Below are 24,485 nucleotides of genomic sequence, written 5' to 3'. Positions count from 1 at the left end.
TCACGCCTGTCAGCTGTCACGCCCAGCCTGGAACCTCACTTTCCCGCCCGTATCATCTCGTCTCGCTCTATGCCCGTGTCGCTGCAGCAGACGGCCGCTGGTGTCAAGTCTGTCTCTGGCGTCAAGTCGATCCACCTGCTGCGTGCTCTCCTCCGCGAGGCCTCGTACCTGCCTGACGAGACTGCCCGCCACTACTTCCGCCGCTACCTCGTCAGCCGCTTCAAGGCCTACCAGCCCAAGCAGAACGCGACTGCCTCGTTTGATGTCGAGGCCGTGGAAAAGTACAGACACCAGAGCTTCAGACGTCGCCATGTAGGCATCATCAATGAGCGTGCACACAGACTGCAAAGAAAAGGCCACAAGGGGCTCAACTACCTGCGCCGTGCCAATCTAGGCGAGCAGCCATGTCTGCAAAAGGTGCTGCACTTTGCCTATGGCCGTCTGGGGAGGCGCAAACACGTGCTGCTAGACGCTCTGCTCAAGCCAGACCCCTTCATGCAGGGTAGCAACGAGACTGCACTCCCAGACTTCACAGGTCCAACACCTCTGCAGAAGCTCTACTACAGTGACAAGCGCTATCTGCAGTACTTTGACGCTCCCAAGCTCTCCAAGGCCAACCATGTCATCAGCATCTCTGACCGCTACTCGTGTCTGCGCACGGTACTCCAGTCGCAGCATCAGAAGGGTCTTGGGCTGCATCGAGATCTAAAAGGCGCTGCATTCAAGACGCCAGTCCACAACATCTGGCACCGACCCATGCCCATTAAAAGAGCCCGCAACAACGTCAAGAGATGGTATGCTGAGACTATGGAACGACTGCTCCCTCCACTGCCCAACGAAGAGTGGGACAACATGCACGCCATGGTGACTGGGGAGAAATGGATCAGCTTCACCAAGCCGAGGACGCCTGGTGTTGAGCTCAACCCATCACCTGTACAGGATGTGGACCTCTTCAAGAAAATCATACACGAGGGACTCGCCTTGGACAAGTTGAGCAGAGCAGACAGACCAGCAGGCATAAACCGTCCCCACACCATCAACCCAAAGTTCATGCGGCGCCTCTACTCCAAGATCCTCGCACTCTGCTGCAAGCTCGACTACGACCACGAACGCGGAAGATGGATTGCGACTTGGGGCGAACCCATACAACGCGATACTCTCAAGACATACCCCGTCGACGAGTCGCTCTTCGCTGGCGTAGACGCAACCGGTCACGTTCCTAAGGAGAAGAAAAAAAATACGCCTGACATGGGTGATGCTCCCAAGGTGGCTTATATACAGCCCAGAAACGACAAGGGCGAATACCTACGCTTTCCCTTCTTTACAGAATTCCTGCCGCCCAACAATCCGCTGCGAAAAGAGCTTGACGAGTGGAAGAGGAAGCGTGCTGCAGCGGCAGTTGCCGAAAGCGGTAAGGCTAGCTCCAAGCGTTGACGTCGCTGCATCATTTCTGCCAGGTCGTCATGCAAAGGGCGCACAACATCAAATATCTACAAGACTATCTCAGCACTTGCACACAGAAAAACAAAACACAATGTCGCCGCCAGAAGCCTCGCAAATGCCCGCACCCATCATGCAGTCCAACGGCGCCACCATCCGCTACGCCACACGCGAAGGTACCACCCCCAGAATCCTCCAAACACCACCCCCCACACCCAGCCTAACCCAACCCAGACGTCCCCGCAATCCTCTCCCTCATAAAAGAACTCGCCGCCTACGAAAAAGCCTCCTCCTCAGTAGAAGCCACCGAGTCCACCCTGCTACAAACCCTCTCCTTCCCCCAACCCACCTCCTCCCCCACGCAATTCACCCCCGGCTTCGCCAAAACCCTCCTCGTCACCGCCCCCGACGGCTCCACCTGCGCCATGGCCCTCTTCTGCTACAACTACAGCACCTGGACCGGCCCCGGCGTGTATCTCGAGGACCTGTTCGTCCAGCCTGATTATCGCGGGAGGGGGTACGGGACCATGTTGCTGGCGCAGTTGGCGCGCGAGACGAAGATGGTGGGCGGGAAGAGGCTGGAGTGGAGTTGTTTGGATTGGAATACGAGGAGTTTGGCGTTTTATGAGGGTGGGAAGGTGGGTGCGAAGAGGAAGACGGAGTGGCTTGGACTGAGGGTGGAGGGGGAGGCGTTGGAGAAGTTGGCGGGGGAGGGGGCGTGAGTGTACGAAAAGGTTGGGATGGGGGTGTTTGGATACGATTTCAACGTGTACAAGAAACATCACAGCACATCACCAACCACATGTAAAAAAGTAATAACCAACATCTCACATTCCCTTACATTACACCTCCCCCCCTCTCCCCCCCAACTCACCCCCTCCCCTAATAAACCTTCGCCAACTTACTCCTCGCCCTCAAAAGATGTCCATACCTAAACATCACAAACGGAATAACACTCAACACGGTCCCAAAAACCGCCAAGATAAGCCCCGCCCACTGACTCCCCACATTATGAAAAAACGCGCTCGCAAACAGCGGCGTCACAGCCCCCAGCGTATTCCGCATCAACCCCTGCCCCGCAATCGCCGACGACGACGTCTCCCCATAGCAATCCGCCGTATAACTATACGTACTCTCAAACACGAAGAAGATGCCAAACGCAATGGGCGCGAGACCGATAACAGGACCCACCCAGGAGAGCTGCGCGTACTGCGTGAAGGAGTATATGAACAGCCCCACGGGGAGCCAGATCGCGCCGAACATTGCGCCGTAGAGGCGGTGTTCTGGGACGATGGAGATATTTGGGTCGGATTGGAGGGCGTTGTATTTGCGCATTTGGAGGTGGTGGGCTGCCCAGCCTAGGAAGGTGCCTACGCCGAGGGAGATGTAAGGTAGGCCGGATACGCCTTCATTCCAGCCGCGTTTCTCGGAGAAGGTTATGGGGATGACGCTCAGGAAGAGGAAGACTACCGCCCAGCAGAAGGCTATCCATAGCCCGAAGGCGAAGACGACGGGTTCGGTGACGAGCATGTGGATTGCTTTTACCGAGGAGGCGCGGAGCATGGATTTGATATCCGGGGTGTAGATGTCGTCTTCCGCGACGTAGCGGTCGTCTGCGGTTGCTTTGCGGAGGGCCTTGGCGCGTTTATGCAGACGAGCGCCGCCGCGCGTTTCGGGGAAGAAGGCGAAGATAGCAATTAGAAGGGGAACGTTTGCGATGCCTTGGATGCCCTGGATCCAGCGCCAGCCGAGGGCTTGGTCGATGAAGCCGGCGTAGATGGGGGCGGCGACTGTGCCGAAGATGGCGACGAAGCTGAACATTGCCATGGGGCGGCCGCGGTGGTGCGGCTCGTACATGTCGTCGAAGGTGCCGCCGACGAGGATGGTGCCGACGCAGCCGAAGAGGCCGAGGAGCAGGCGGAGACCGATGATGGTGCTGATGTCCTGTGCGAGCGCGAGCCCGATGAAGATGAGTGAGAAGCAGAGGAAGGCGCTGGCGTAGACGATTTTGCGGCCGACCAGCTCGCAGAAGGGCGCGAGGATCATGGGCGCAATGGCGCACGCGATGTTGAATGTGAACAGGCCGAGCTGGCCCATGATGGGCGCTACGCCGAATTCAGCGCACATGCTGTTGATGCCGGAGCTGTATGCCGTGGTGGCCAGGCCGATGAAGAGCGTCATCAGGTTGAGCATCGTGGTGATGCTGCGCTTGTACCATGGGTTCCAGTTGAAGGGGTTTTCCGGATCGCCTGTGGCGAAGGTCAGGACGATGTATTGCTTGCCGTTGTGGTCGACTGTCTCGGTCAGGGTGAGCGGCATGTCGACGTCGACGGTCTTGATGGGCCCGCACTCCGGGTCGATGTCCTCGACTTCGGCGTCGACGTATTTCCCACCCACGATCCTGCCGATCAGCGGCTCGCCCTTTTCGTTGCGGATCACCTCCGAGTTGATCGTCTCCGGGGGTTCGGAATGCGTGTCCGTTTTGCTGTTTGCCCTCGACGTTTCCGCTGGGGTAACGGCCGCCGTCGAGAAAGCCCTAGGGGTAACAGGTCTGCTACCAGGCCTACTCTGGACGCCATTGTTTATAGAATTCGCTCTAGAATTTGCCCTCGAATGAGCCAAGGAGCCAGGACGCGAAGGCGGCGCCGAAAAAGACGGGAGATAGGACGACATGATGATTGAACTGCTCAGAAGCAGAGAGGAATTGTGACAAGAGAGGTGGGAAGTAGTAGTCTTGAAAGGACGAAACTCTAGTCAAGTAGATATCTCATACCAAGCTCTCAACAGAAAAAAAAACAGCGTCCATGGCTATCTTATTTACCATATCCACTGCGACGTCATACAACGGCCGTCAGGACTGTCGGAATGGCGCCGGGCGGACCGCGTCTAGTCAGGTGGAGAGATCCCGAGTGAGGCTCAACTCTAGCGCGTGTTTGGATCCACAACGGGACGCCTCAAAGTGTGCAGGCGAAGGAAGGAATGGTGCATGTCAGGTGAAGAGTTGTCGTGCTTGTCCGAGCTACCACCGAAGGAATCCATTGGAAATATTGACTCCGCACCAATATTCCCATACAGACGACCATACTCACACTTTCTAACAATTCCCAAGCAAAAAAGCCCACGCATAACTTTCTCTTCGAAAAAGTCGAAGATCCGACAGAAACCGAACAAGTGACGTTGTAGTGGAGTCGGCGACACCGGGGAAATTTTCGGTTGAAAAAAACCACACACCTGCAAAGCTGTGCCTCGCAAGAGGAAAGTACGGCCAACTTCGCCCAGCCTACCCCATAGTCAATACACGCACTCTCCCCTAAAAACACGGACGTGAGGTGAGCAGAGTGTGTGGTCCCCCCATCTCCGTGAAAAGGGACAAAGGATTGCATCTCCACAAAGAAGGGCCCTGTCTTCTCCGAGTTCCACCCCGCGACCCCGTGGCACAGTTACAAACGAGGCAATTCCAGTGACAAACAGTGGCATGTTGTGTTCCATACCCACATGCTCGCTTCTGGCTCCTGCGGCGTGAGTGGTGTGGTCGGACTTGAAACGAGCACAGCTTGTGACCCAGTGATGTGAGTGTCGTCCGATGGTTTGTCGGATGCATTCCTCCTCTTGTCTTGAAGGATGAGCCGCGCAGTCGCGTTGGAAGTGTAGGACCCGCTTGTCCTCCGACTGACAGACAACGACTTCCATAGTCGAGCACTACCCCATGGGCAGACCCGCCCGCCGAGGCACGCGATTGAAACGTGGAGAGACGTAGAAGCATGGTGGTGTCGTAGTCGAGTGATTCGGGTCGATAGTACTGACATTTGCGCTGGAGCCTCTTCACACCAGGAAGTGAAGCAGCAGAGCTACCCGTTCACCTCTATGGCGACCATGACTCACGCTTTTCCCAACCCAAACACACACCGCTTATATTTCGCTGGATAATCCTCTTCATTTCGTTCTCCGCCGTCTGTGCCGAAACGTGCTCATGGACCGAGGCGATGTGATGAACACGGAAGCATTGTCAAGGGACGTCGTCTTCTGCTATGCTTGGCATCCTCATTGAAGACTAGCGCATTTTCCACACAAACACAAGGGAACCCTCACTCAGGTACCTAGATGTCATATCGTATCGTATTTCCGCCAGAATCTAGAGTCTAATTCGCTAAACGCCCGCCAATGCATATTCCATCACAACGTCTATCTTGACAAGTCCGTACTCATACATAGGCACCATGCTACAAAGCTTCGTCCGTCTTTACAAGAGGGTACTGCTCAAAACGTCTCAATAGCGTCTGGTAAAGAACAAGCATAGTCCCCGACTGCACGCTTGTCCAAACGAAGCGAGGCCCCACGCCTCGAAACCAGCCCGCAATACCTTCGGTACGGTATATGATCTTCAGGCCAGTCAGGACAGAGGAGGTATCGAGGGTTGCAGCGCCATGGGTTTTGAGGGTAGTTGAAGGAGAAGAGGTGGAGATGGGACGGTTTTGTGTGGCGTGCGGTTTGCTCGACTGTGAGGGGACGGCGTGTTTTGTGGGCGAGAGTGTGGATCGAGAGGAAGTAGAGGATGGGTGATTGACCTGAGTCTGGATGCGCGTCTTGACGACGTCGAGGGGTGTGGTGATGACGCCTGCCATGCCTCCTGCACTCGCCGCGGTCGCAATCTCCAGCAGCAGGCCGATGTTGTTGGAGCCCACGTATCGCTTGGCCCAATTCCTCTCCTCCTCGTAGAAAGCGAACTGCAGGGCGGAAAAGGGCAGGTCACGCCATAGGGTCGCCTTGTAGCCGTAGAAAAGCGCGCCAAAGCCTTCGTTGCGGGCGATTGTGCGGGCGGCGTCGATGGTGGAGCGGTAGTTGTAGCCGCTGGAGAAGTAGGGGTTGTTGTAGCGGCCCTGCAGCTGGAGTCGTGTTTTCAGCACCTCGGAGGGGACGTAGGCGGGGGCGGCGGCGAGGTCGGCGAAGAGGCCTGCGGAGAAGTAGGCGATCGAGGGCGTGACGCCGTAGTCGATCATGGTGCGCTTGCTCCATTCGTAGGCGCCGAAGAAGCACACTGTCCCCGCAAAGGAGCCCAGGAAGGCCGGCTGGACACCCCCATACAAGCCCTTGCGTATGCCCTCCTGGCGCCAGATGGTGTAGTATGTGCTGCCCATGGACGTGTAGCGCGGCGGCATGTGCGGGTCGCCCTGCTGGCGTGTCTTGACCGTGTCCAGCGAGTGCATCAGCATGTCGCCCGTCGTCCCTCCGATGCCGCCGGCCAGCATTGCCTGCATCCGTGTCAATAGACGGCCCTCTCCCCCACCCGCCGGGGCCTCCTCACATGTAGATAGGGCGGCCGCGCTGCCTCGTCGTCCATGCCCTCGTCGACTACCGCCGCGGCCTGTGTGATGTCCCGCACGCTCTCCGCCGGCATCGTGTCTGCTCTCCGGCCATCGTCGACGATGCTGTGCGTGGGGGTCGAGTCTCCGTTGGTGAAGAAGTTGGCCACTCGGGCAAGTACCATTAGCGATGAGCCTCGATGCGGCGCGGCGTTGCTCGGGGGGGAAGGGGTTTGTATGGGGATGGTGCAAAGAGGAAAATTACAGGTGCACAATGGTGATGCGAGGAGTGACGTGGGCTGCCGGTAACAAAGTCATGGTTTGGCGTTCGCTGTCTCGAAAATTTCGGCCAAGAACGGGAGCGATAGCACTATCTTAGCCTGGGAATATGACGCCTCAGAGTTGCATCCCAACTTCCTACATCTATGTGCATTCGCAGAACACGCAACAATTCGGCATTGCAATGGAAAATATAGCAGCCATGCTGGAACGCAGTCCTCACGTGGCTGATCACGTGCTGTTATGGACTAGCATGACCTAGCGCCAAACGCCGCTTTTGTTTACATCACGGCCATCACATCCCACCCCAGTTACCCCACCCACGACACGTTTCTATCATTTACATATCTGTATATTCTTGATCGCACTGTTTACGCGACCGTATTATTACTACTCACAATGTCCCGTCCTTGGTTGCAACGTAAGCGCAAAGCGGAGCTGATTGAGCTCGCGCAACTGGCCAGAATCCCAAAGTATGCGTCTCGCCGTGAAACCATGACATCCCGAGACTGATGTGATGATACAGCGCCGACGGCTACCTCAAAGACGATCTGGTCACCGTGCTCGAGGAACGCCTCGACCACAACGAGAGCAAGTTTGGCAGAATCGCCGAGTTGAGTGATTACTACAGCAAGACTCGCATTGGATCGCCAGTGAAACGCGAGTTGCGCTCATCGCCTTCGGAAAGCCTTGCTGCCGCGAAAACGCGTCGCAGGACGCTCGTGAAGACGCCTGAACCGTATGTTCTTGACATGGACACGCGACGCGTGACGCGCCTCGACTAACACCACCCCAGTCAAGAACCCCTCCCCAAGAAGAGCACCCCCGTGGAAACGGTGCATGCAGTGAAAGCAGCTGCACCACTACCACCAGCAGTAACACGTACTCCACGTCCCCTCCCCAGCCGCGTGTCCGACGCCATCTCTCAAGTCGTCCCCCAATCCGTCTCACAAGCCATCCCCCAATCCGTCTCGCAAGCCACCCAATCCATCTCGCGAGCCCTCCCCCAATCCATCCCTTCAGTCAATTTCCCCCCACCCCCCCTCGACCTCCCCACACCACAAATCGACTTCCCCGCCTCCCCCGCCGACCTCGCCTCAGTAGCCGACCAAACCTTCCGCGCCGCCTCCACAAAAGCCACCGAACTCTGGTCACGAACCCGCATCGACCAAGCCAAAGAGCTGATCCGCGAATCCGCCTCCTCAGTCTCCTCAATCCAAACCCTGATCCTCCTCATCGAAGCAATCGGCCTACAATACAACACCCTGCAAGTCTTCAACCTCGCACCCACACCAGACACCCTCCTCAGCGTGCCCGACGGCTGGCGCCTCCTCACAAGCGACTGGTGGGCCCCCGCCACCCTGTGGTCCCTAACGAGCTGGATCCTGCCCCTCATCGCGAGCTACTTCTTCAACCTGACGCTGCGCGCCAACACGATGCGCCGGTCGGCTGAGCGCGAGTACCCCGCCGACCCGCTGACGTTCAATATCGTCAAGGCGGTTTTGGCGTATAGCGCGTACTACCGACCGCTTGTGGAGATGGCGGTGGGTGGTCATACGGCGTTTGTGAGGGCGGAGGGGGCGCGATGGGGCCCGTTTTCGAGCGAGACGGTGGGGGTTGTGCGCGGGAATGTTCCGGGGGGGCATGCGGGGCTGCAGATTGGTGCTGTTGTGGGGATTTTGGTTAGTTTGTATGATGCTGCGTTGAAGAAGTGAGTGGGGTGGGTGGGAGAGAGAGGATGAGAGAGAGGGAGGGAGGCACATGAGCAAAGCGGTCATGAAATGTTCAAACAATCGTTTATTCTTATCTTCCACATAAGAAGTCATTACCGCGTACTCGGGCGTTTCGCATCATCATTCATCATTCATCGTTCATAGTTTGGGTTAGGCGCCTCTGGGTCAGGTCAGGACAAGCAAGGCACGGTACGGCACGATGGCGAAATCTACCATCTAGCATTCGTTCTCTGCACATACAGTGGGGAATTATATGTATACAATTCTTTCAATCAACCAACCGATATACGTGACCCGTGACGACTAGTCTAAACCCATGACAAGACAAGACAAGCAGAGTAGAGCAGACTAGACTAAAACATCACCAACGCCCACCTCGCTGTGCGACACACACACCCATAGTCTCCAACGTAATGCTTACAAGCTGCCTATCTACAAGCGTGGGCAAATTAGCAAACCAGCCGCGAAATTCTGGCCGCTATTCTGACGACATAATAAAAACAGACGACCCCCACACCCCCTCAAGAAGAGTAATAAAAAATATTGAATGGTCGATCGATAGATTTGGATTTATACATTATGTGCATTAAATACGTTATAGTTATACATGCCTAGCTGGCTGGCTGCTGGCGTTAGATGATTACGCCACTTCATCGCAAAGAACATTGATCAAGTCATGACTCCACGGGGGAGCCTCTGCTCATATATCGACATGCAGTTCGTGAACTGCAACACTTCGTGACTTTCGACCCATCACTTTACCCCGACTCCACGTCTACTGAACATGGACGCTTCGTCTATCGGGGTCGGAGTGTTGCGGAGAAAATGATTCCTGGACAGGACGCGGGTATATCGCTCGATTGGCTACGCGGCTGCGATAATGCCGGCGTGTGAACCCTAGTCGTACGCATCATCGCGATGTGTTTCGCGTTGCGCGAGGTATGGATACAATTCTCGCGCCTGGTGTGAATCGGACCCAAGACTGCCGTAGCAGCCACTGCAGGCGAGATGCGACCACTCCTAAAGGGGTATGCGAGTACTGTCTGCAAGACCGAGCCGCTCAACGTGGTATATCGTCGAACCAAACAGCGACATAATCATCCGCTGGGTCGTCGCGGTGAGAAATAAAATCCCAAACAATTCAACTTCCGCTTCATCGTAGCCATTTGCGTTCCCAGTCCTCGAAGGTCTTATCCGGTACGGGACTCGAGTAAGGCGTATTCGAGTACGTGCGCTCCGGCAAGCAGCCAAGATCACCCATGGTGGGCAACGCCGTCGCGCGGTCCGAAAAGCTGCCACAACTCGTGCAATCTCGTCTTGCGTGAGTCTTTCCTGGTTCGGCCACGCTGTACATCTCAATGTTGTCGTGTGGGCTCATTTCATCAAAGGGAGAGCGCGGCTCGGCGGTCTCGTGATCGCTATCGTCGCTCAGTGCAGAGTGGAGCCGCTGCGAACTGTGCCGTATGGCTGATCTTTCTATCCAGGAATCGTTTCCGAAGCTTTTCGACGTTCCATTCATAGACTCGCCCGGCATCGTTGAGATGGTCATCCACGTAGCCGGTTTCTTCCATTGACGTGATACGTCTGATTGCGGTGCTGGGTTGCTCTTGCTTCGGTTACTGTTGGTCTTCTGTGTGAAGAACTTTTTGAAGCGCGTTGGAAGGATCCTGACGAGGAGTAGGCGGATGGGAGGAAGCGATACGCATGTTATCGCGGCCAGCAGTTCGAGTTCAGTCCAGATTGTGACTGTTACGTAGTCCCAAGAAGGGTCTATCGAGACCTTGAAAGAGCGGAGACTCCGCAGACGGAGGATGGTTGTTATGCAGCCACTGCGAGAATCAGCATTGTCAACGGCATCTCAGGGGGGAATGAATACGGACAGTGATCCGATAGCGAAGACGAGAATAACAGAGATCTTCCGGGAAGTTTTCATCTGGAGCGTCGAGATAAACGGTATTGGGAGTAACAAAAGCATGAAATCTTGGGCAATGGAGCTGGCAGAATTCGCGAGGGCGAGTTCTGTAACGTTCAAGCAGTGGCCATTGATGTCCTGGTTCCAGAAGGCGCTTACGGGTGCGCACGCAAAGACTGTCATGAAAAAGATGACCAGACTATTGATGATTATGTAGGCGAGAACAATATATGCAAATAGCTTGAAGCGAGGGGTGTGGAAAATCTGGAGGAAGAACAAGATGAGGGAAACCTTGGTGAGGCAGAGGATAACAGTGTATGTCGATGAGCAGACATAAACTGCGTAGCATTAGCAGAGGATACATGTGAGAGTCGATGTCGTTGAGCGTACATAAGCGCAATATCTCCAAGAGCTTCCCATCTTCAAGGTTCCATAGATGCTCGCCGAAACCTAATGTCCCCACTGATTACGTTGTTAGCTTCATCTCGAGTGCCGATGTCGCTGGCTTCAACTCACTTTTGAGAACGCATCCGATAGGTATTGCACCTAAAAGTAGAGCAAGAATGAGAACCCAATCGTCCACTGACAATCTTTTCGAGGCCAACTTCCCAGCCATCCTAAGCACGACGAAAAGGATGCCGACAGCGTATACGACGCCAGTGTACCAAAAGACATGATGCCTTTTTGATTCGTTGGACAAGTTGCACATGTTTGCCTGGACCTTTGCTGTGCCTTCATCCAGGTCGTTAGCTATATTTGGGGTCATCTTCCAATTTGACATACCTAGGATATCTGACATGGTACAATTGGCTAGCAGACAGGCAGCATTGGATAAAGCAAAATTTTGGTCGGTGCAAAAGCAGTCGGTGTTGTCTAATGTACAAGCGGTTGTCGGCAATGTGATAAGTATGCATCGGATCTAAACAACATCAACATCGAGTGCGAGTACACGTTTGACAGGACTTACTCCGCATGGTGGAATATCAGCAATACCCAGAGCTCTGGGTTGCAGGTCATGGCCAAGAACACCAACATGGAAGAGTGTCAAGAGGCACAGCACAGCTGCCACAAGGGCACGTATAGCCATGGTTTCGACGACGACGATTTGCGCAAAAAGGTGTGTAAAAACGTATACTCGACATGGAAGGTAACTGGGTAATAACAAGGAATACAGCCTCCGCGGCAATGGAGTTGCGAGTTGGACGTTCGAACTTAATCGATACTTTCCGTCAGCGAGACTCGGTCGCAGAGCTAAATGCGGCTGGATCACTCCTTGTGGTTTGGCCGATTGACAAATCGAAAACAACTAAACCCTTATCATGACCGGTGGCAGAGCTGCATGCCGCCATTGAGCTTAGTCTGCCTTCTGGCTTGGGGTATTGCGAAAGAGAGGGACCTAAAATTCCAGCCCCCCGGTTGTCCCTAACGGTTTGCAGGTCCCAGCACGCGATTCTCTACATGGCGCGCGAACGATTTGCGCCCCCATGGTTTGAACCTCCACACAGAGATTGGTGGCTCGTTGGTAGGTCTGTCATTGACCCGGACCTAAGCTAGCTGCTCGGTGTGGCGTGACGCAAATGTCACACTGCGAATGTCACTGATTAAGGGGCGCCGAGACTTAGCGTCGGGCTCTTGAAAGCTGAGAAAATGCTTCGATTGATTTGTGGGAATAGTAGATATCGCTATGTCTTGCCAGCCAGTGGTGAGAGTGATTGTGTTTGTCCAGATTCTGCAGGCAGGACCTTGTCGGAGTATTGTATTGGTAGCAACGGGTACATCAAACACAGATCTACTAAGATCTCGCCGGTGAGTGAGCTCATACCCTGATTCATATGCATATATGAGCAACACGACAAAAGAATGTGTCGTTGTTGTTATTGTTTGTTGAAAAGAGCGTGTGAAGGTTTGACGAGGGCGTTACCAGAGGAGTGGATGAAGTGGGAACGGGAAGATGACGACTACAAAAGAGTGGGTCCGCTTGCCGGTCCAGGTCGCCGATCCGCCGATCCTGTTTCGATCGTCAAAACTCAAACTCCAGACACGATGAAACAACAACCTGCACGCATGATGAAGCATCACAACACCCCAAGTTGATCGTCAAGATCGCCCAAGTTTTCCAACAACAACCTGATTCGAAAAGATAGAGAAACCGGATGTCATCGCTTTTGATAGTGTGTCCTAGTTCAGACGCCAAACAGCCAAGTGCTTCAACCAACGCACACAGCATCGCCCTACCGTCTAATCCTGCCTGATGCGATTCTAGCGCGTGTGGTTGGGGGTGAGAGAGAGGGAACGACTGGAACAACAAAGGTGCCACATAGCGGCCAGTGGACACAACCACTCACTGATACCGTATAAATTTGGTCAATTGAGCTTTAGCTAGCAGGGGTAGAAGTGAAGCGATATGCGATGATTGGATTTGTATCGTGGCGTTGGATGGCTGTGCAGATTCCACCACTCATTGGAGGACTCGCTTCGCTCCAAACCCCTGCTAGCTAAAGCTCAATTGACCAAATTTATACGGTAGGTGATCTTGTTTCGCTTCCTACTTGCTAGTCAGCACAAATCATCCAAGCTCTTACACTAGTGTCGCGCTGGAGAAAACTGACTTGTTCTCACCTCATCTCACTTTCTCATCTATACCTCGTATACATGACGCCCTATGCTTGACATCATCTAGACGCTGCGCAAGTTCTCTGGGTAATTCCGTACAGACAAAATCATGATTCGTGACCATTTAAACTCCGATACGAAGTGGCAGTAGCAAGGTGAAATCCAAATTATTCTGATTTGTCGCCGACAAGCGTCTTGGTCGGGTGGCTGGTCTTCATCTGCAAGGGCGCCGCCGTTGTCACTCACGAGCTTAACTAGCGCACAACAAGAACGTACTGAACAAACCAAACATGGCCGATCTGCTTCTAGGTTGGAACTGGCGTCATTCCGGCTTGAGATATACGGTAGGTACTAGGAGAATTGTCCAAAATAAGCAAAGTGTCCGGAGTTGGCCGTGAACTGGTACTTGTTAGTTCTTGAAAGATCGAATGCGGACCATACACATCGCGACACTTGTTCGAAAGACTCGAATCTACAGGTGGGCCTGAACGTGAAAATCTTCGACCCACGTTGTCAAAGTGGCTAATGGTCGGCCCGGACTTCGAGGGTCCAACTTGTCCAACGAAAGGACATGGAACTGGCAATAACAAGGCGGATTGTTCAAGCCGATGGGTACTTCCACTAGCTAGCTCCTTGCCACTCCTCTTCACAGCTTGGTTGGGAATCATGGACAGTCAGATAGTCCAGATCTTCATAAGACAAATGTCAATGATGAGCACTTCAGCCCCACACATTGTCAGCATACAGTAGGTATAGCGAAGATGGCAACGTTAGGACAAATACCATGGCTGTAACTTAACCTCGCCCATGTTATCGTTGAGAGCAGCATTCTGTGCAAGTGCATTCTGCTGAACCACGATAGAGTTTGTTACCAATACTACAGAGCATCATAGGAACAGGTAGGCACATGAGTATCATGTCCCAGCAAACACATGGCTGCGTAATGGTAGAACTTGATTAGGTATAAGGAGTTGAAGATACCGTGTATCGATACAGAAAAAAGTTCTTTTAGTTGTTCGAGTATGGAATAGACGAACAAGGTCACGACATGATTGAATTTCACTCCCACCACCTGGAGGAAATAATGGCCTAAAATTATGACACTTCAGAGAACACAAAAATCAAGAACTCCATCACCACAAGACTATAGATACATAATTTAAGCATATGGTAAAGCTCCGTATTCTAATGCTCATGTTTAAATTTCATACATTATCAACGTATAGTTGTCATGTTATCTACTCAGCAAGCGAAAGACTTCATCAGTTATCAAAATTATGGGACCTCCTTTTTCCAGGTGGCGCTCTAGTAATGTTGCAACATTGATTACCAAAGGCACGAAGGTTAGAGAGGTCATAGTAGTGTATAGAGAGGCGTACGGAGTGGTTCGAGTAAATGGTTCGGTAACAATCACCCATACGAGGACTATATTCAGTATGTTGAGGACCTCCAGCAGTCTATTCCAATTGGTCGAACCGGACTAGTCTAGGCACGTCCTACGAAGGACGAGACCTCCTTGGTATACCTATGTGGGGTAGATGGCCCAGGCCTGTAGTTCTTTAGTATGGGAAGGCTTACGCTTGAATAAGCCACCCCGTATTCGTCGAGTCCGAGTGCCACTACTAATAAACCGAACTGAACCTAGCCACATCAGTACATGATCAAAGAGCTAATGACAACCTCAACTAAAGTTCTTCGAACAGCTATGACTTCTACACCTTCCCTATTGCTAAGCATGATGATATGTCACGCACTTTCTTTACGAAATTTTCACCCACAGACTTAACGCTTCGTCTGGACTCAAATGAACGACTGTCTGAGGTGCAAAGCCCGTCAACCACTAGCAGGTACGGCGAATCGGGCCTACTTTGGTGTAGAAATGAGCCTCACGATACTCTAGAAGACACAAGACTCGGCGACCTTGCCCATAAATTCAGGGGCACGAAATTTGTCGTTGGCTGACACATCCACTGCCAACTCATCCCCATACCTGCGGAGGTGCTGTAGGTACCTTAGTTTGGAAAATGGACCAGACCTTTTTCTTTGATGAGCCATATTTCCCTCAGAACACTCATTTCCTGTCCGTTCAGATTCAATGGGACTGCGATATACCTTACTGTTGGTTCATTGGTAAATCAACTACATGAAGTTTGGCGTGTTTGATGCTCTTCTACAATCGAACCTCTCGACACAGGTGACTTTGGTTACGTGCTGGCCGAGCGGTGTTGAGCTTGTTGGACGAGATTTTTTTACGGCGAAGGCCCTTACGGTTCGTGTGTGAGTGGAGGTACCAGAGCTTAGATCAAGCACCGGCCCATCACGACTCCTTCGGTGAGCGCTCACAATGGTTGTAGTTATTATACTAGCATGGCGGTCGTACCACATGTGTGGTTTTGCGTGTAACACAGGTCGTTTGTTATGACGCCTGGTATTCATTCATGTCCGGACAGTGATTTCTAGTCATACCTGTCGTTCACTTCTTGATCTATCTCCTACCAGACCTCACCAGCCAGGATGCATCATCATATCTATATAACTTAGACGGCGCCGCAACTTCATGACTCTTTGTTCGCACTTTGCTTTCTAGTGAAGGTATCGAATTCCGTTCCTTACTTGTGGTTCAGAGCTGCACCCATATCAGCTCAATCGTGCCTATACGTCGTGAAGTGAAAGTGAAGCAGAGTCTCCACAGCGGACTAGTGTCGCAACACAAGTATTGACTATCACTCGCTGACTTTCACCGTCACCGTGAATATGCAAAACCGAAGCTGAAGCAGTTATAACTAGGACCCCCCCAACAATTATGTACTGCAACAGCGTCTCCTCGAAGTCAACAGCGAGATGAGTGGCACATACCGAACGCCGTCTCCGATGAGGGGTGTGGATCACAGGCCCGGCAAGTCAATGGCTGCTTCGTCAGACTTCCTTACTTTGACTAACAGGTGGCACCAGAAAGCTCTTCTTGCCAGAGCGAGCAAGCCACCAGCCCCTCCATGTCGCCCATGACCGGTCTTTCGGAACCGTCTACACCTACCAGGAAACGCCTCCAAATTGGTTGGCATGGACTACTATCTCCGCAGACGCCGACCGTCACAGATCCAAGATGTGCATCGAACGACACGGTTGAGGCGGGCAACACCAAGACTGCGCAGGACATCAGCAATGAGACGCAAGCATCGAACGCTGTCCTCATGTCGGGCAGCACCCAACAAAAGATCGTGCCAATTCGTGATAAACTCGTTCGAGCGGGCTTTCCACGGTCGACACCAAAACCGACTACGACAGTCTCACAAGAGAAGATCGATGAGATGCATGGGGAAGTGTTAACCTGCGTGCCGGCATCAGACTACCTCGAGGAAGTACAGACTCTTGCGTCCGAAACAGAACATGATCATGAAAATGAAAGGTTGCTCAGTCCAACCAACCTCCGTCGGAGCACAAGATTGAAGACTTGTGTAAAGACTAAGGGTACGTTCATCTTTTGTGTATTTTTGAAACGCTGACTGACTTTACTTGTCTTGTCAGCTGCCCCTCAACTCGCTATCGTGCCTCCCAAGAAAAAGGTAAAGGCCTCCGCGACACTTACAGATGCAATTGCATCTACATCCGCATCTACACTGGCGATTGTGTCTGCGCCATCGCTCACGTTCTCCGATGCCACCGCATCCCCGTTCAATGTCGCACTGTCTCCGTCCGACGTTCTTCTTGAGTTGCACTCATCCGAGTGGCAGCTACAGTATCCGCCTGGGGGGAGCACTCACCCGTCATATCCTTGGCCGATGATGGATCCTCGCCTGGTGTTCAAGTCACACTTCGTTCCAATTAATGACGGCTTACCCGATATATCGCAAGCACCAGCTTTGTTCCTTCCGATCGGCTGGAAACACGTATCCTGGTCTGGCCTGCTTCCAGTGGTTTTCGATCCTTATCGGCAGGGATTCAAGCTGACGCCTGTTGGCCCAATGCCGTTGACGTGTGAGGAGCTACAGCAGGGTGGCTTGTATCGATATGTTCCCGGTGGCGACCTACACCCAGAGTTTGGACTACTTCCTGAGCTCTCAGCCATCAGCGACGGCTCTGACGCTGAATTCATCAACTTCGAAGGAATGGATTGGGAATTACCATGGTCTGCACAGGATTTGACATTGGCTTTGCAGGCTGATTTCGAGCATGCGGCGTCCAGTCTCAAACACAACGACTCCGCTTCGCCCGTATATGTATCGCCACCTACTACCTCATGGGTCGAAGCGCGCGATTGTCCTGATAACATCATCGACATCGAAGATGCGTGGCGATGGCTGATGGAGAAAGAACAGAAGTCCGACAAGGTCTTTACTCCCTCGCCAGGCAAGACTTGGTGGGGTTCCGGTGTTGGGATTACCTCTCGTCTACAGAAAGCACCCATCCCTAGTCTCATGTCTAGTACGCTGGCGAATATCATGGAGGATCCGATTGGATACCTGGGGAAGCAGAATGGCCGTGAATTCTGCCCATTCAAGAGCGTCGCGACTCCTGTCCATGTCGACATCACGTTGCTAAGAGACACCGAATTCACACTCATGGAATTTCTCTGCTATTTTCCAAGCCACTTTGCGTGGCGCAAAGGCGCGGATCGACTCGCCAACTCTGGCATGACTGCACTTAATGTTGTGAGTACTTTGGACATGACCCGAGGCCTACCAGGCGACGGAACCCCCTCAAAGACTACTATCGACAAGTACATGTGGTCAGAACCCGAGACTCCAGAGAGCAAGAAGAGGGTTAAGATTGTGCGTTCAGGGACCGAGATGACGACCTATACAGCTGAGGACTGGGCATACACCACATGGGAGACATCTGACTATCCCCTGCTTGGCCTCGCACACGGTCTGCTTGAACTCCCAACTGGGGTGGACGCTGGACCCATCACTGCGTTGATTCACTGGTGCCGCAGCAACGGACGTTATACTGCTATGTTGAGCGACGTGCCTAGTCTTCTCCAGGAAGCGAACATCGAGCCGCTCATTGAACCTGGTGATACTGGTTGTCCCGACAAGGATGTCGTCGTGCGACTTGCGGAGCCGCTGAAGGAAGATCGGAGGCGAGTCCTGAGAAGTATGGCCGAGAAGAAACGTCAGCTGGAGGACGGCGAAGGAAAGAAGAGTAGGAAGAGGAAGTTTGAGTAGAAGTGCTCTCGATGATGGGAGGTGCGGTAGAAACTTCTGGGGTTGATTGGTATAAGTCATTTGGCCATGTATTGGAACTGGGCTTCTGTGCCAGAGATCTTGACTAGGCTATTGGAGTCGAGAAAGGAATGATTCTTTCCGGTATCTGCGTGACGATATATCCTGGTGCTTATCAAAGAGACGCTGGAGCCACGGTTAGATAGCGTTTCAGTACGAGCGGTGGGTACGATATATTCAAGATAATACTAAAGGTTCGCACCTTGCTTTACGGATTGTCATCGCCGGATGAATCGAACTCGACCTTTTGTGAACAAGGTTGCAGATAAGCTCCACTGTATTGTTCGCCTGCTGTACGGCACTCTGACTATGCTAGATGCGAGAATGCGAACACAGTGAGACTCTCGGTCGATCGAGGTATCAGAAATTCAACTAAGTTCTTTCTACACCAATTGTTGTCTGCACTTGTCAAGCTGTTGGAGGCTTTGTCGCTCCTTAATTCTGGTTATCTTGACTAATTGAGAGTAAGCTTTTCTCTCTGAAAACTGAATTGTCAACGCTGAATCACGATTTTGTGAATACCCTGCAGACAATATCTGATTCTGCGTTGCGATCCTGATATTTCTAAAGCGCCTGACCCCCCCAACAATTCTCTTCATCGATTGATCAGTCACTCATGGTGATGTCGATGATGTTCCAGAGGTTTGCCACCATGATCATGTGATCGACGCGCCTGCAATACACTGTATGAGCTTGTGCAGGCTCGTAGTTAGTTTCTGACTCAAACACGATATGTACGCGTAGAATGATCAAGAACTGATTGCTAACTCAAGGTGCGAAAGTATAGGAAGGGATGATTGAAGCAAGTGTCGTGAATGTACGACGCGTCGTGAAAACGCGCTAGGGACGGTACGAACTCGCGACGCGTCAGATCTTCCGACTATCCAGGCCGCTGTGGAATTTCTATGAGTGAAACGGCAAGCACACGAAGCGATATATGTCCTTACTATGCATACACAAAAGACTAGTCGATTCTCTTATTGATATGATTTTGTAGAACGCGCTCTCCTGTTAGATCAAGTTGGCTGCCAAGATCGCCACGCGCAAGGAGCTTCCTCTCCGGCTGCAGTCTGCTTCTCCACTCCATCGACTCCATCAACACCACTCCAGGATCAACACCACTTCCACGATATCTAGCCATGTCACAGCGACGGCGAGTAGTCAAGCAACCTAAGCGACTCATCCATGAGATCGGCCCATCATCCCAAGAGCCTGAACAGTCGAAGAAACGAAAATTTACCCGTGAAACCCAATACCCGTCTCACGTCAGGAAGCATTTGAACGACTACCAGTCATTATGCGTCAGATATGAAGATCTCCTCGTGAAAGCACCAGATCTTTCAGGGCCCGCTCTCGATCCAGCGTACATTCAGGCAACGAAAGATCTTGGCGATATGCATGCTATGATCTCGGACTTTGGTCGCCAGTTTGAAAAGAAACTCGCATCCTACGAGGATAGCTGCGAGCGTCTGGAGCGTGCTAATCGACAGAGGCCTGACTGGTGGCAGCACATCAACCTATTTTCACCAAGTACGTGGCTTATCACAAATTCTTGTGCATTTCTGATGTCTTGTTAGCTTTGCCGAAGGAGTATCTCAAGCAACTGGAAGGCAATCCCCCAACTAATAGCAGCGAATGGGCTAAGTACCTTTCGTCGCATCTCAATGAGGTGATCTACCATTTGGATCCAAATCATACACCCAGCGTTGGCCAAGAGTACCTTCGTTCCCCGTCATATCACCAAACTAAGTTTCTGCCACGGTTTTCGAAGGAACTGCGACGGCTTGGCAATATGGAGGATGGGGAGCAGCATGCCATCGCCTTAATCCTGAAGGCCAAATACAACTATCTGCATTGTGGTTTTAGTGGCGGTAGAGAAGCTGCAGCATTCGTGTCAAGTGGGCATTCAAGCTACGAACCGATGCATGTTTCGATCGACAAACGGCTCGCGGAGATCTTGCAGTCGATCAGAAGTCGCCCGCTCAATATGTACATTCGCAATCGACGCCAGGACCCACCTTGGATAAATGCAGCCATGCACTGTCGGAATATTTACGGATTCTTCATGCCCGGCATTTGCCTACATGACAATCACATAGTATTCGCCCTTGCTGGCTGCGTCCGGGCCAACTTCGTGCACGCTTTGGATATGCTACAGCGCCATGCGTACGCTGAGATCAAAGCGAACGTGTACCACGCAGTAGGAAGACGATTGCCTAAAGAACTCACCGACCTCATCTTCCACTCGACGTTACTTGCCGAAGATATACCGCAGGACCCTAGGCTTATCAAAAGAAGAGGAAGAGTAGATATCGACTGTAACAAACTCCAATTTTCAGTCCCGGTACGCGAAGATTGGGTGCCAATATGAGTGCGCCATCCGCCTCCCAACCGCATCTTGACCGTTGTCTTGGCAATCCTCCATGCAACATACCCCGGAGTTGGGTGTGTCCAAGCTCACAATCTTCCGTGACCATCGCCAGGGTCTCGACAAGCTTTCCCAGATTCAGCCGCTTTGATCAGTCTGCGCGCTAGCCGACGAGTGTGACGATTTCGTTCCGTTCGTTAGATCGGGTAGATTTGGCAAAATGTATAAATAATCCCGCGCAGCGGGCAAGATTCGGCCAGGATGCAGCTCGGCAGACCACACAGAATCTCGGCCGACCACGTACGCTAGACGCCATCCCTGCCCAATGGTCGGCTGAGCTTTTACCGACTCGGTAGGATAAGCTTAATTGCGTTCAGACCATGTCATCAACATGACAACAGTTGGTGCTAGAGGCGGTCTTTCTATGTCGTAATATGATGGTGGAGATGGTACTCATGGTAAACTCTCGAGATAACCACTCTCGGCGAACAAATACTCTATCGTATCAACACATTCTTATTACTCCATCCGCCTTGTGATGAACTTTCCGCTGGTCACGTCATCTGAACTTCTCTGACCGACATTCCAGCGGGGTCGCTCAAGTTGTAACCTCCGACCCGACGACGTTAAATGGCGAGATATACAAAGCCCGCGGAGGAATTGAGGTTGAACAAGAAGTGCAGCCAAAGCTTGTGCGAGATGTAGTTCAGCAGACCACACAAATAGCTCGGCGGACCATCAACACTGAAGAAAGGCCCGTGCATTGGTCGCCTGAGTTATTGTATGGTCGGATGGGCTTGGCTACATTGACAACATGGTTTTAACATGATAGCAACATATTCAAGACGTCCTCTATCTTGAAAGCATGATTGCCTCATGACTGGATTCTACGACGCTACTGGATTTCCACTTCAGATTGCAATCTATCCTAAGCAAACAACTTCAAGATCAAGATATTTTTATTTGCTGAGATGGTCAGTTGAGATTTCTCGTAGTCGAATGAGTTTTGTTGTGGTCGGATGAACTCTCTCGTGGTCGGATAAACTTTCTAATGGTCGGATGAGCTTTCTGGTGTTCGGATGAACATTCTAATGGTCGGATGAGCTTTGCTGATGGTCGAATGAGCTTTGCCGATAGTCTGCTCGGCTAAAAAATCAACTGGCCGAGCTACCCGCATAGTCTGCACGCGGCTTCTAGGATGCTCACTTTGAGCTAGAGCCTCCAGCTCGTGGGGCAGCTTGTCCATGTGAGCTTTCCTTATGCAGAGATCAGCGCGTTTTGTGGACAAGTCGCCGTCGGGCATGGCTGTGGATCTGGATCTGGATCTGGACTGTCGGTGGACCCTTTATCTTGTAGTGAATGGGTCTCGACGTGGTGTGTAGAACTGCAACGGTACTTTGGGATAACGCTTCCAGTAAACACACAGAAAAACCCCACTATGAGCATCACTGCAACGAGGAATAATTTATCATAACATCGTAAACTTCGTAAATTCGTGTCAAAACTATCAACCGCTACCCCACTAATGAGCTCGTACGTCACATTTTCGTGTCCTGTTCTCTGTCTAGCTCATGCAGCGTATTCGTCCTCATCTACCATTCCGCTCTTTTCCATCGAACGTCGATGCTGGAGGGAGCCCTTGAATGGCTTCTTCGACTCCCTGACAATGCTTCGAATCGACTTGTTCTCTGTGAACATCGTCTCCAGCTCCTCGAGACTGCGACCGTTGGTCTCGGGGTAGAAGAAGTACACGACAGGAAGGACGAGTGCAGAGATGATGAGGAAGAGGAGGTAGTATTTCCATCCGATTGTGTCAATGGCAACCTAGCGTAACGAGTCAGTCTCAAATATAGATAAATAGTGAATATAACAAGGAACTTACCGGAGTGACCATGTTGACGACGAAGTTCCACAGCCAATGATTGGCTGTGCTGATACCTGCCATTGGAACTCTCAACCTCGTAGGCGCGACTTCTGTGCAGTACAGGAAGTTGGCACCGAGGAAACCGATGGGGATGAAGAAGTTGAACAGGAAGACGAAGAGCGCCGAGGCGATTTGCGCAGGCTTGTTGGTTTTGGGGAAGCTGGACGCGACGGCGAGAGCAAGCATGCACGAGGCCATGCCGGCACCGCTGAACATGAAGAGCTTGCGACGTCCGAAGCGGTCGATGGTGAAGAAGGCGACGAAGCAGGAAAGGAACTTCCACGTCAGAGCACCGCCGGAGAGGATGCGGGAGAGTTCGCTGTCGAGGCCGAGACCTTGCTGGAAGATGATCTGTACAAGAATTGTCAGTGATGTATTCATATGTATGATGGAATGTGAGTGACCTACGGTGGAGTACGTGGAGATCAAATTGCTTCCGCACATCTGCTGCAGGAACTGCAAGAAGATGCAGAGCATAAATCGGTAGAAAAGCTTGTCTTCTCCCATGGTGAAGATATCGCTCAGCTTCGCGGCGCTGCGACCTGTCTCCTCGAGCGCCAACTCAATGCCACCAACCTCAGCATACACCTCAGGATCATCATGCGAGACGCCCTTGAACGCAGCCAAGCTGGCCCGTGCTTCGTCAATGCGACCCTTGTTTACAAGCCATCTTGGAGACTCGGGAATAGTGAACACAGTCGCCAACGGGATCAGAGAGATCAGGCAAGGAATGGCGAGGGGGATGCGCCACTGCAGAGGGGCGTTGTTCTTGATTTCGAAGAATCCAAGATTGATCCATGCTTCCAAGAGGTAGCCGAGACTGATGAAGCAGCCGTCAAGGACGACGTGCTTGCCGCGGTTGGCGGTAGAAGAGCACTCGGATTGCCACACTGGCACTGTAGCACTAAGGGTTCCAACACCCCAGCCGAGGATGAACCTGCCAACAACGAACTGAGCAACCTGGAAACTGGTGCACTGTAGGATCTCTCCGATAAGAGTAAGAATTGCCGCGCCGAAGATGACCTTGCGTCGTCCTAGCACGTCGCCGATCCAAGAGCAAGATAGAGCGCCAAACAGAGCTCCAATAGTGAATGTCGCGACAACTGCGCCTTGCACAGTCGACTTGTGGCTTTTCACAGCTCCAGTAGCGTGAACAGTATCGATTTCGGGGAAGTGCTTGGTCCAATCTGATAGAGAGAGGAGACCTCCCACACCCGATTGATTGTAGCCAAAGAGGACGAATGCTGGGAGGACGACCAGCAAGAGCTGGGCCGTCTGGAGGCTCTTTCCGGTGAAGCCCATTGTGCAGAGCTCCGTCGATATGGCGGGAGGAACAGGCCAAGTCTACTCGCAGATACGATAAGGACGGCCAAAAGTTGAGATGGAAGATAGAGAGGATGAAAACCACGGGAGACGCTGACGGGTATTTGTACTCATCACCCTCTCCCCACATTATTACGGCAGTAGTGTGGATGCTACATTGGAGCCGTGAGCGCTACTTTGATGTCTCCACCATGGGGTTATCGGAATTACAAAGATTGTTCGCAGCGCGGTCCGGTCCCTTGACTGACTGGAAGCAAAGCCCCGAAACCCCGAGGTAACATACCCCATGCGGTGCTATGTGGGACTCCGGGAGTTGTTCGGATCTGGAGAAAACCACGCAAAGTTTTGCAAGTCAATAAGCGTAAGCGGAG

The 24,485-nt window shown here is 52.4% G+C and overlaps 11 protein-coding genes across 11 annotated transcripts; 5 read left to right on the top strand and 6 right to left on the bottom strand.

Annotated features, from left to right (window-relative positions):
* Positions 1 to 27: 27 nt before the first annotated feature.
* P153DRAFT_432650 (uncharacterized protein) lies at positions 28 to 1,904 on the top strand. The gene is made up of 2 exons (XM_033672982.1): positions 28 to 1,616; positions 1,675 to 1,904. Exon 1 carries the CDS (start codon positions 70 to 72, stop codon positions 1,432 to 1,434), a length of 1,365 nt encoding a protein of 454 aa, XP_033521915.1. The 5' UTR covers positions 28 to 69; the 3' UTR covers positions 1,435 to 1,616; positions 1,675 to 1,904.
* Positions 1,574 to 2,153, top strand: P153DRAFT_268885 (GCN5-related N-acetyltransferas-like protein; the record flags this gene model as incomplete). The annotated part of the gene is made up of 2 exons (XM_033662890.1): positions 1,574 to 1,616; positions 1,675 to 2,153. Coding segments are annotated over 2 exons (522 nt in total), but the record flags the coding sequence as incomplete, so codon positions are not given.
* Positions 2,154 to 2,322: 169 nt separating this feature from the next.
* P153DRAFT_377126 (MFS general substrate transporter) lies at positions 2,323 to 4,113 on the bottom strand (the record flags this gene model as incomplete). Its single annotated transcript, XM_033669721.1, has 1 exon — positions 2,323 to 4,113. One exon carries the CDS (start codon positions 4,111 to 4,113, stop codon positions 2,323 to 2,325), a length of 1,791 nt encoding a protein of 596 aa, XP_033521913.1.
* A 545-nt stretch (positions 4,114 to 4,658) lies between these two features.
* On the bottom strand, positions 4,659 to 5,517 carry P153DRAFT_51198 (uncharacterized protein). Its single transcript, XM_033673248.1, has one exon. It carries the CDS (start codon positions 5,201 to 5,203, stop codon positions 4,751 to 4,753), a length of 453 nt encoding a protein of 150 aa, XP_033521912.1. The 5' UTR covers positions 5,204 to 5,517; the 3' UTR covers positions 4,659 to 4,750.
* A 143-nt stretch (positions 5,518 to 5,660) lies between these two features.
* Positions 5,661 to 7,076, bottom strand: P153DRAFT_343662 (mitochondrial carrier protein; the record flags this gene model as incomplete). The annotated part of the gene is made up of 2 exons (XM_033666013.1): positions 6,743 to 7,076; positions 5,661 to 6,689 (listed from the first exon to the last, which is right to left on the bottom strand). Exons 1-2 carry the CDS (start codon positions 6,923 to 6,925, stop codon positions 5,661 to 5,663), a joined length of 1,212 nt encoding a protein of 403 aa, XP_033521911.1. The 5' UTR covers positions 6,926 to 7,076.
* A 342-nt stretch (positions 7,077 to 7,418) lies between these two features.
* On the top strand, positions 7,419 to 8,734 carry P153DRAFT_343658 (uncharacterized protein; the record flags this gene model as incomplete). The annotated part of the gene is made up of 4 exons (XM_033666012.1): positions 7,419 to 7,492; positions 7,546 to 7,758; positions 7,840 to 7,910; positions 8,043 to 8,734. The coding sequence occupies 4 exons, from the start codon at positions 7,419 to 7,421 to the stop codon at positions 8,732 to 8,734; spliced, it is 1,050 nt and encodes a 349-aa protein (XP_033521910.1).
* A 1,171-nt stretch (positions 8,735 to 9,905) lies between these two features.
* P153DRAFT_377123 (uncharacterized protein) lies at positions 9,906 to 11,751 on the bottom strand (the record flags this gene model as incomplete). The annotated part of the gene is made up of 6 exons (XM_033669720.1): positions 9,906 to 10,581; positions 10,633 to 11,002; positions 11,055 to 11,126; positions 11,181 to 11,396; positions 11,448 to 11,583; positions 11,632 to 11,751. The coding sequence occupies 6 exons, from the start codon at positions 11,749 to 11,751 to the stop codon at positions 9,906 to 9,908; spliced, it is 1,590 nt and encodes a 529-aa protein (XP_033521909.1).
* Positions 11,752 to 16,118: 4,367 nt separating this feature from the next.
* P153DRAFT_424167 (uncharacterized protein) lies at positions 16,119 to 18,442 on the top strand (the record flags this gene model as incomplete). Its single annotated transcript, XM_033672476.1, has 3 exons — positions 16,119 to 16,219; positions 16,264 to 16,505; positions 16,803 to 18,442. 3 exons carry the CDS (start codon positions 16,119 to 16,121, stop codon positions 18,440 to 18,442), a joined length of 1,983 nt encoding a protein of 660 aa, XP_033521908.1.
* A 1,081-nt stretch (positions 18,443 to 19,523) lies between these two features.
* P153DRAFT_51084 (uncharacterized protein) lies at positions 19,524 to 20,184 on the top strand. Its single transcript, XM_033673247.1, has one exon. The coding sequence runs from the start codon at positions 19,639 to 19,641 to the stop codon at positions 20,074 to 20,076; it is 438 nt and encodes a 145-aa protein (XP_033521907.1). The 5' UTR covers positions 19,524 to 19,638; the 3' UTR covers positions 20,077 to 20,184.
* Positions 20,185 to 21,915: 1,731 nt separating this feature from the next.
* P153DRAFT_387261 (uncharacterized protein) lies at positions 21,916 to 22,170 on the bottom strand (the record flags this gene model as incomplete). Its single annotated transcript, XM_033670625.1, has 2 exons — positions 21,916 to 22,013; positions 22,074 to 22,170. The coding sequence occupies 2 exons, from the start codon at positions 22,168 to 22,170 to the stop codon at positions 21,916 to 21,918; spliced, it is 195 nt and encodes a 64-aa protein (XP_033521906.1).
* A 214-nt stretch (positions 22,171 to 22,384) lies between these two features.
* On the bottom strand, positions 22,385 to 24,120 carry P153DRAFT_368146 (general substrate transporter). Its single transcript, XM_033668443.1, has 3 exons — positions 23,200 to 24,120; positions 22,750 to 23,142; positions 22,385 to 22,691 (listed from the first exon to the last, which is right to left on the bottom strand). Exons 1-3 carry the CDS (start codon positions 24,091 to 24,093, stop codon positions 22,437 to 22,439), a joined length of 1,542 nt encoding a protein of 513 aa, XP_033521905.1. The 5' UTR covers positions 24,094 to 24,120; the 3' UTR covers positions 22,385 to 22,436.
* Positions 24,121 to 24,485: the final 365 nt, after the last annotated feature.

This window comes from Dothidotthia symphoricarpi, assembly GCF_010015815.1.
Source record: "Dothidotthia symphoricarpi CBS 119687 unplaced genomic scaffold P153scaffold_14, whole genome shotgun sequence".
Taxonomy (NCBI): domain Eukaryota; kingdom Fungi; phylum Ascomycota; class Dothideomycetes; order Pleosporales; family Dothidotthiaceae; genus Dothidotthia; species Dothidotthia symphoricarpi.
The sequence above is the reverse complement of the archived record's forward strand: the minus strand, read 5'-3'. Positions and strand labels throughout refer to the sequence as shown.

What these genes read in the sequence shown, in the direction of transcription:
- P153DRAFT_432650 (XM_033672982.1), top strand. Translation starts at nt 70, where the DNA reads ATGCCCGTGTCGCTGCAGCAGACGGCCGCTGGTGTCAAGTCTGTCTCT.
- P153DRAFT_51198 (XM_033673248.1), bottom strand. Translation starts at nt 5,203, where the DNA reads ATGCTTCTACGTCTCTCCACGTTTCAATCGCGTGCCTCGGCGGGCGGG.
- P153DRAFT_51084 (XM_033673247.1), top strand. Translation starts at nt 19,639, where the DNA reads ATGTCACAGCGACGGCGAGTAGTCAAGCAACCTAAGCGACTCATCCAT.
- P153DRAFT_368146 (XM_033668443.1), bottom strand. Translation starts at nt 24,093, where the DNA reads ATGGGCTTCACCGGAAAGAGCCTCCAGACGGCCCAGCTCTTGCTGGTC. An exon ending in TGATCTCCACGTACTCCACC is followed by an intron (nt 23,143 to 23,199) that starts GTAGGTCACTCA and finishes ATTCTTGTACAG; the next exon opens with ATCATCTTCCAGCAAGGTCT. An exon ending in TCGTCAACATGGTCACTCCG is followed by an intron (nt 22,692 to 22,749) that starts GTAAGTTCCTTG and finishes TCGTTACGCTAG; the next exon opens with GTTGCCATTGACACAATCGG.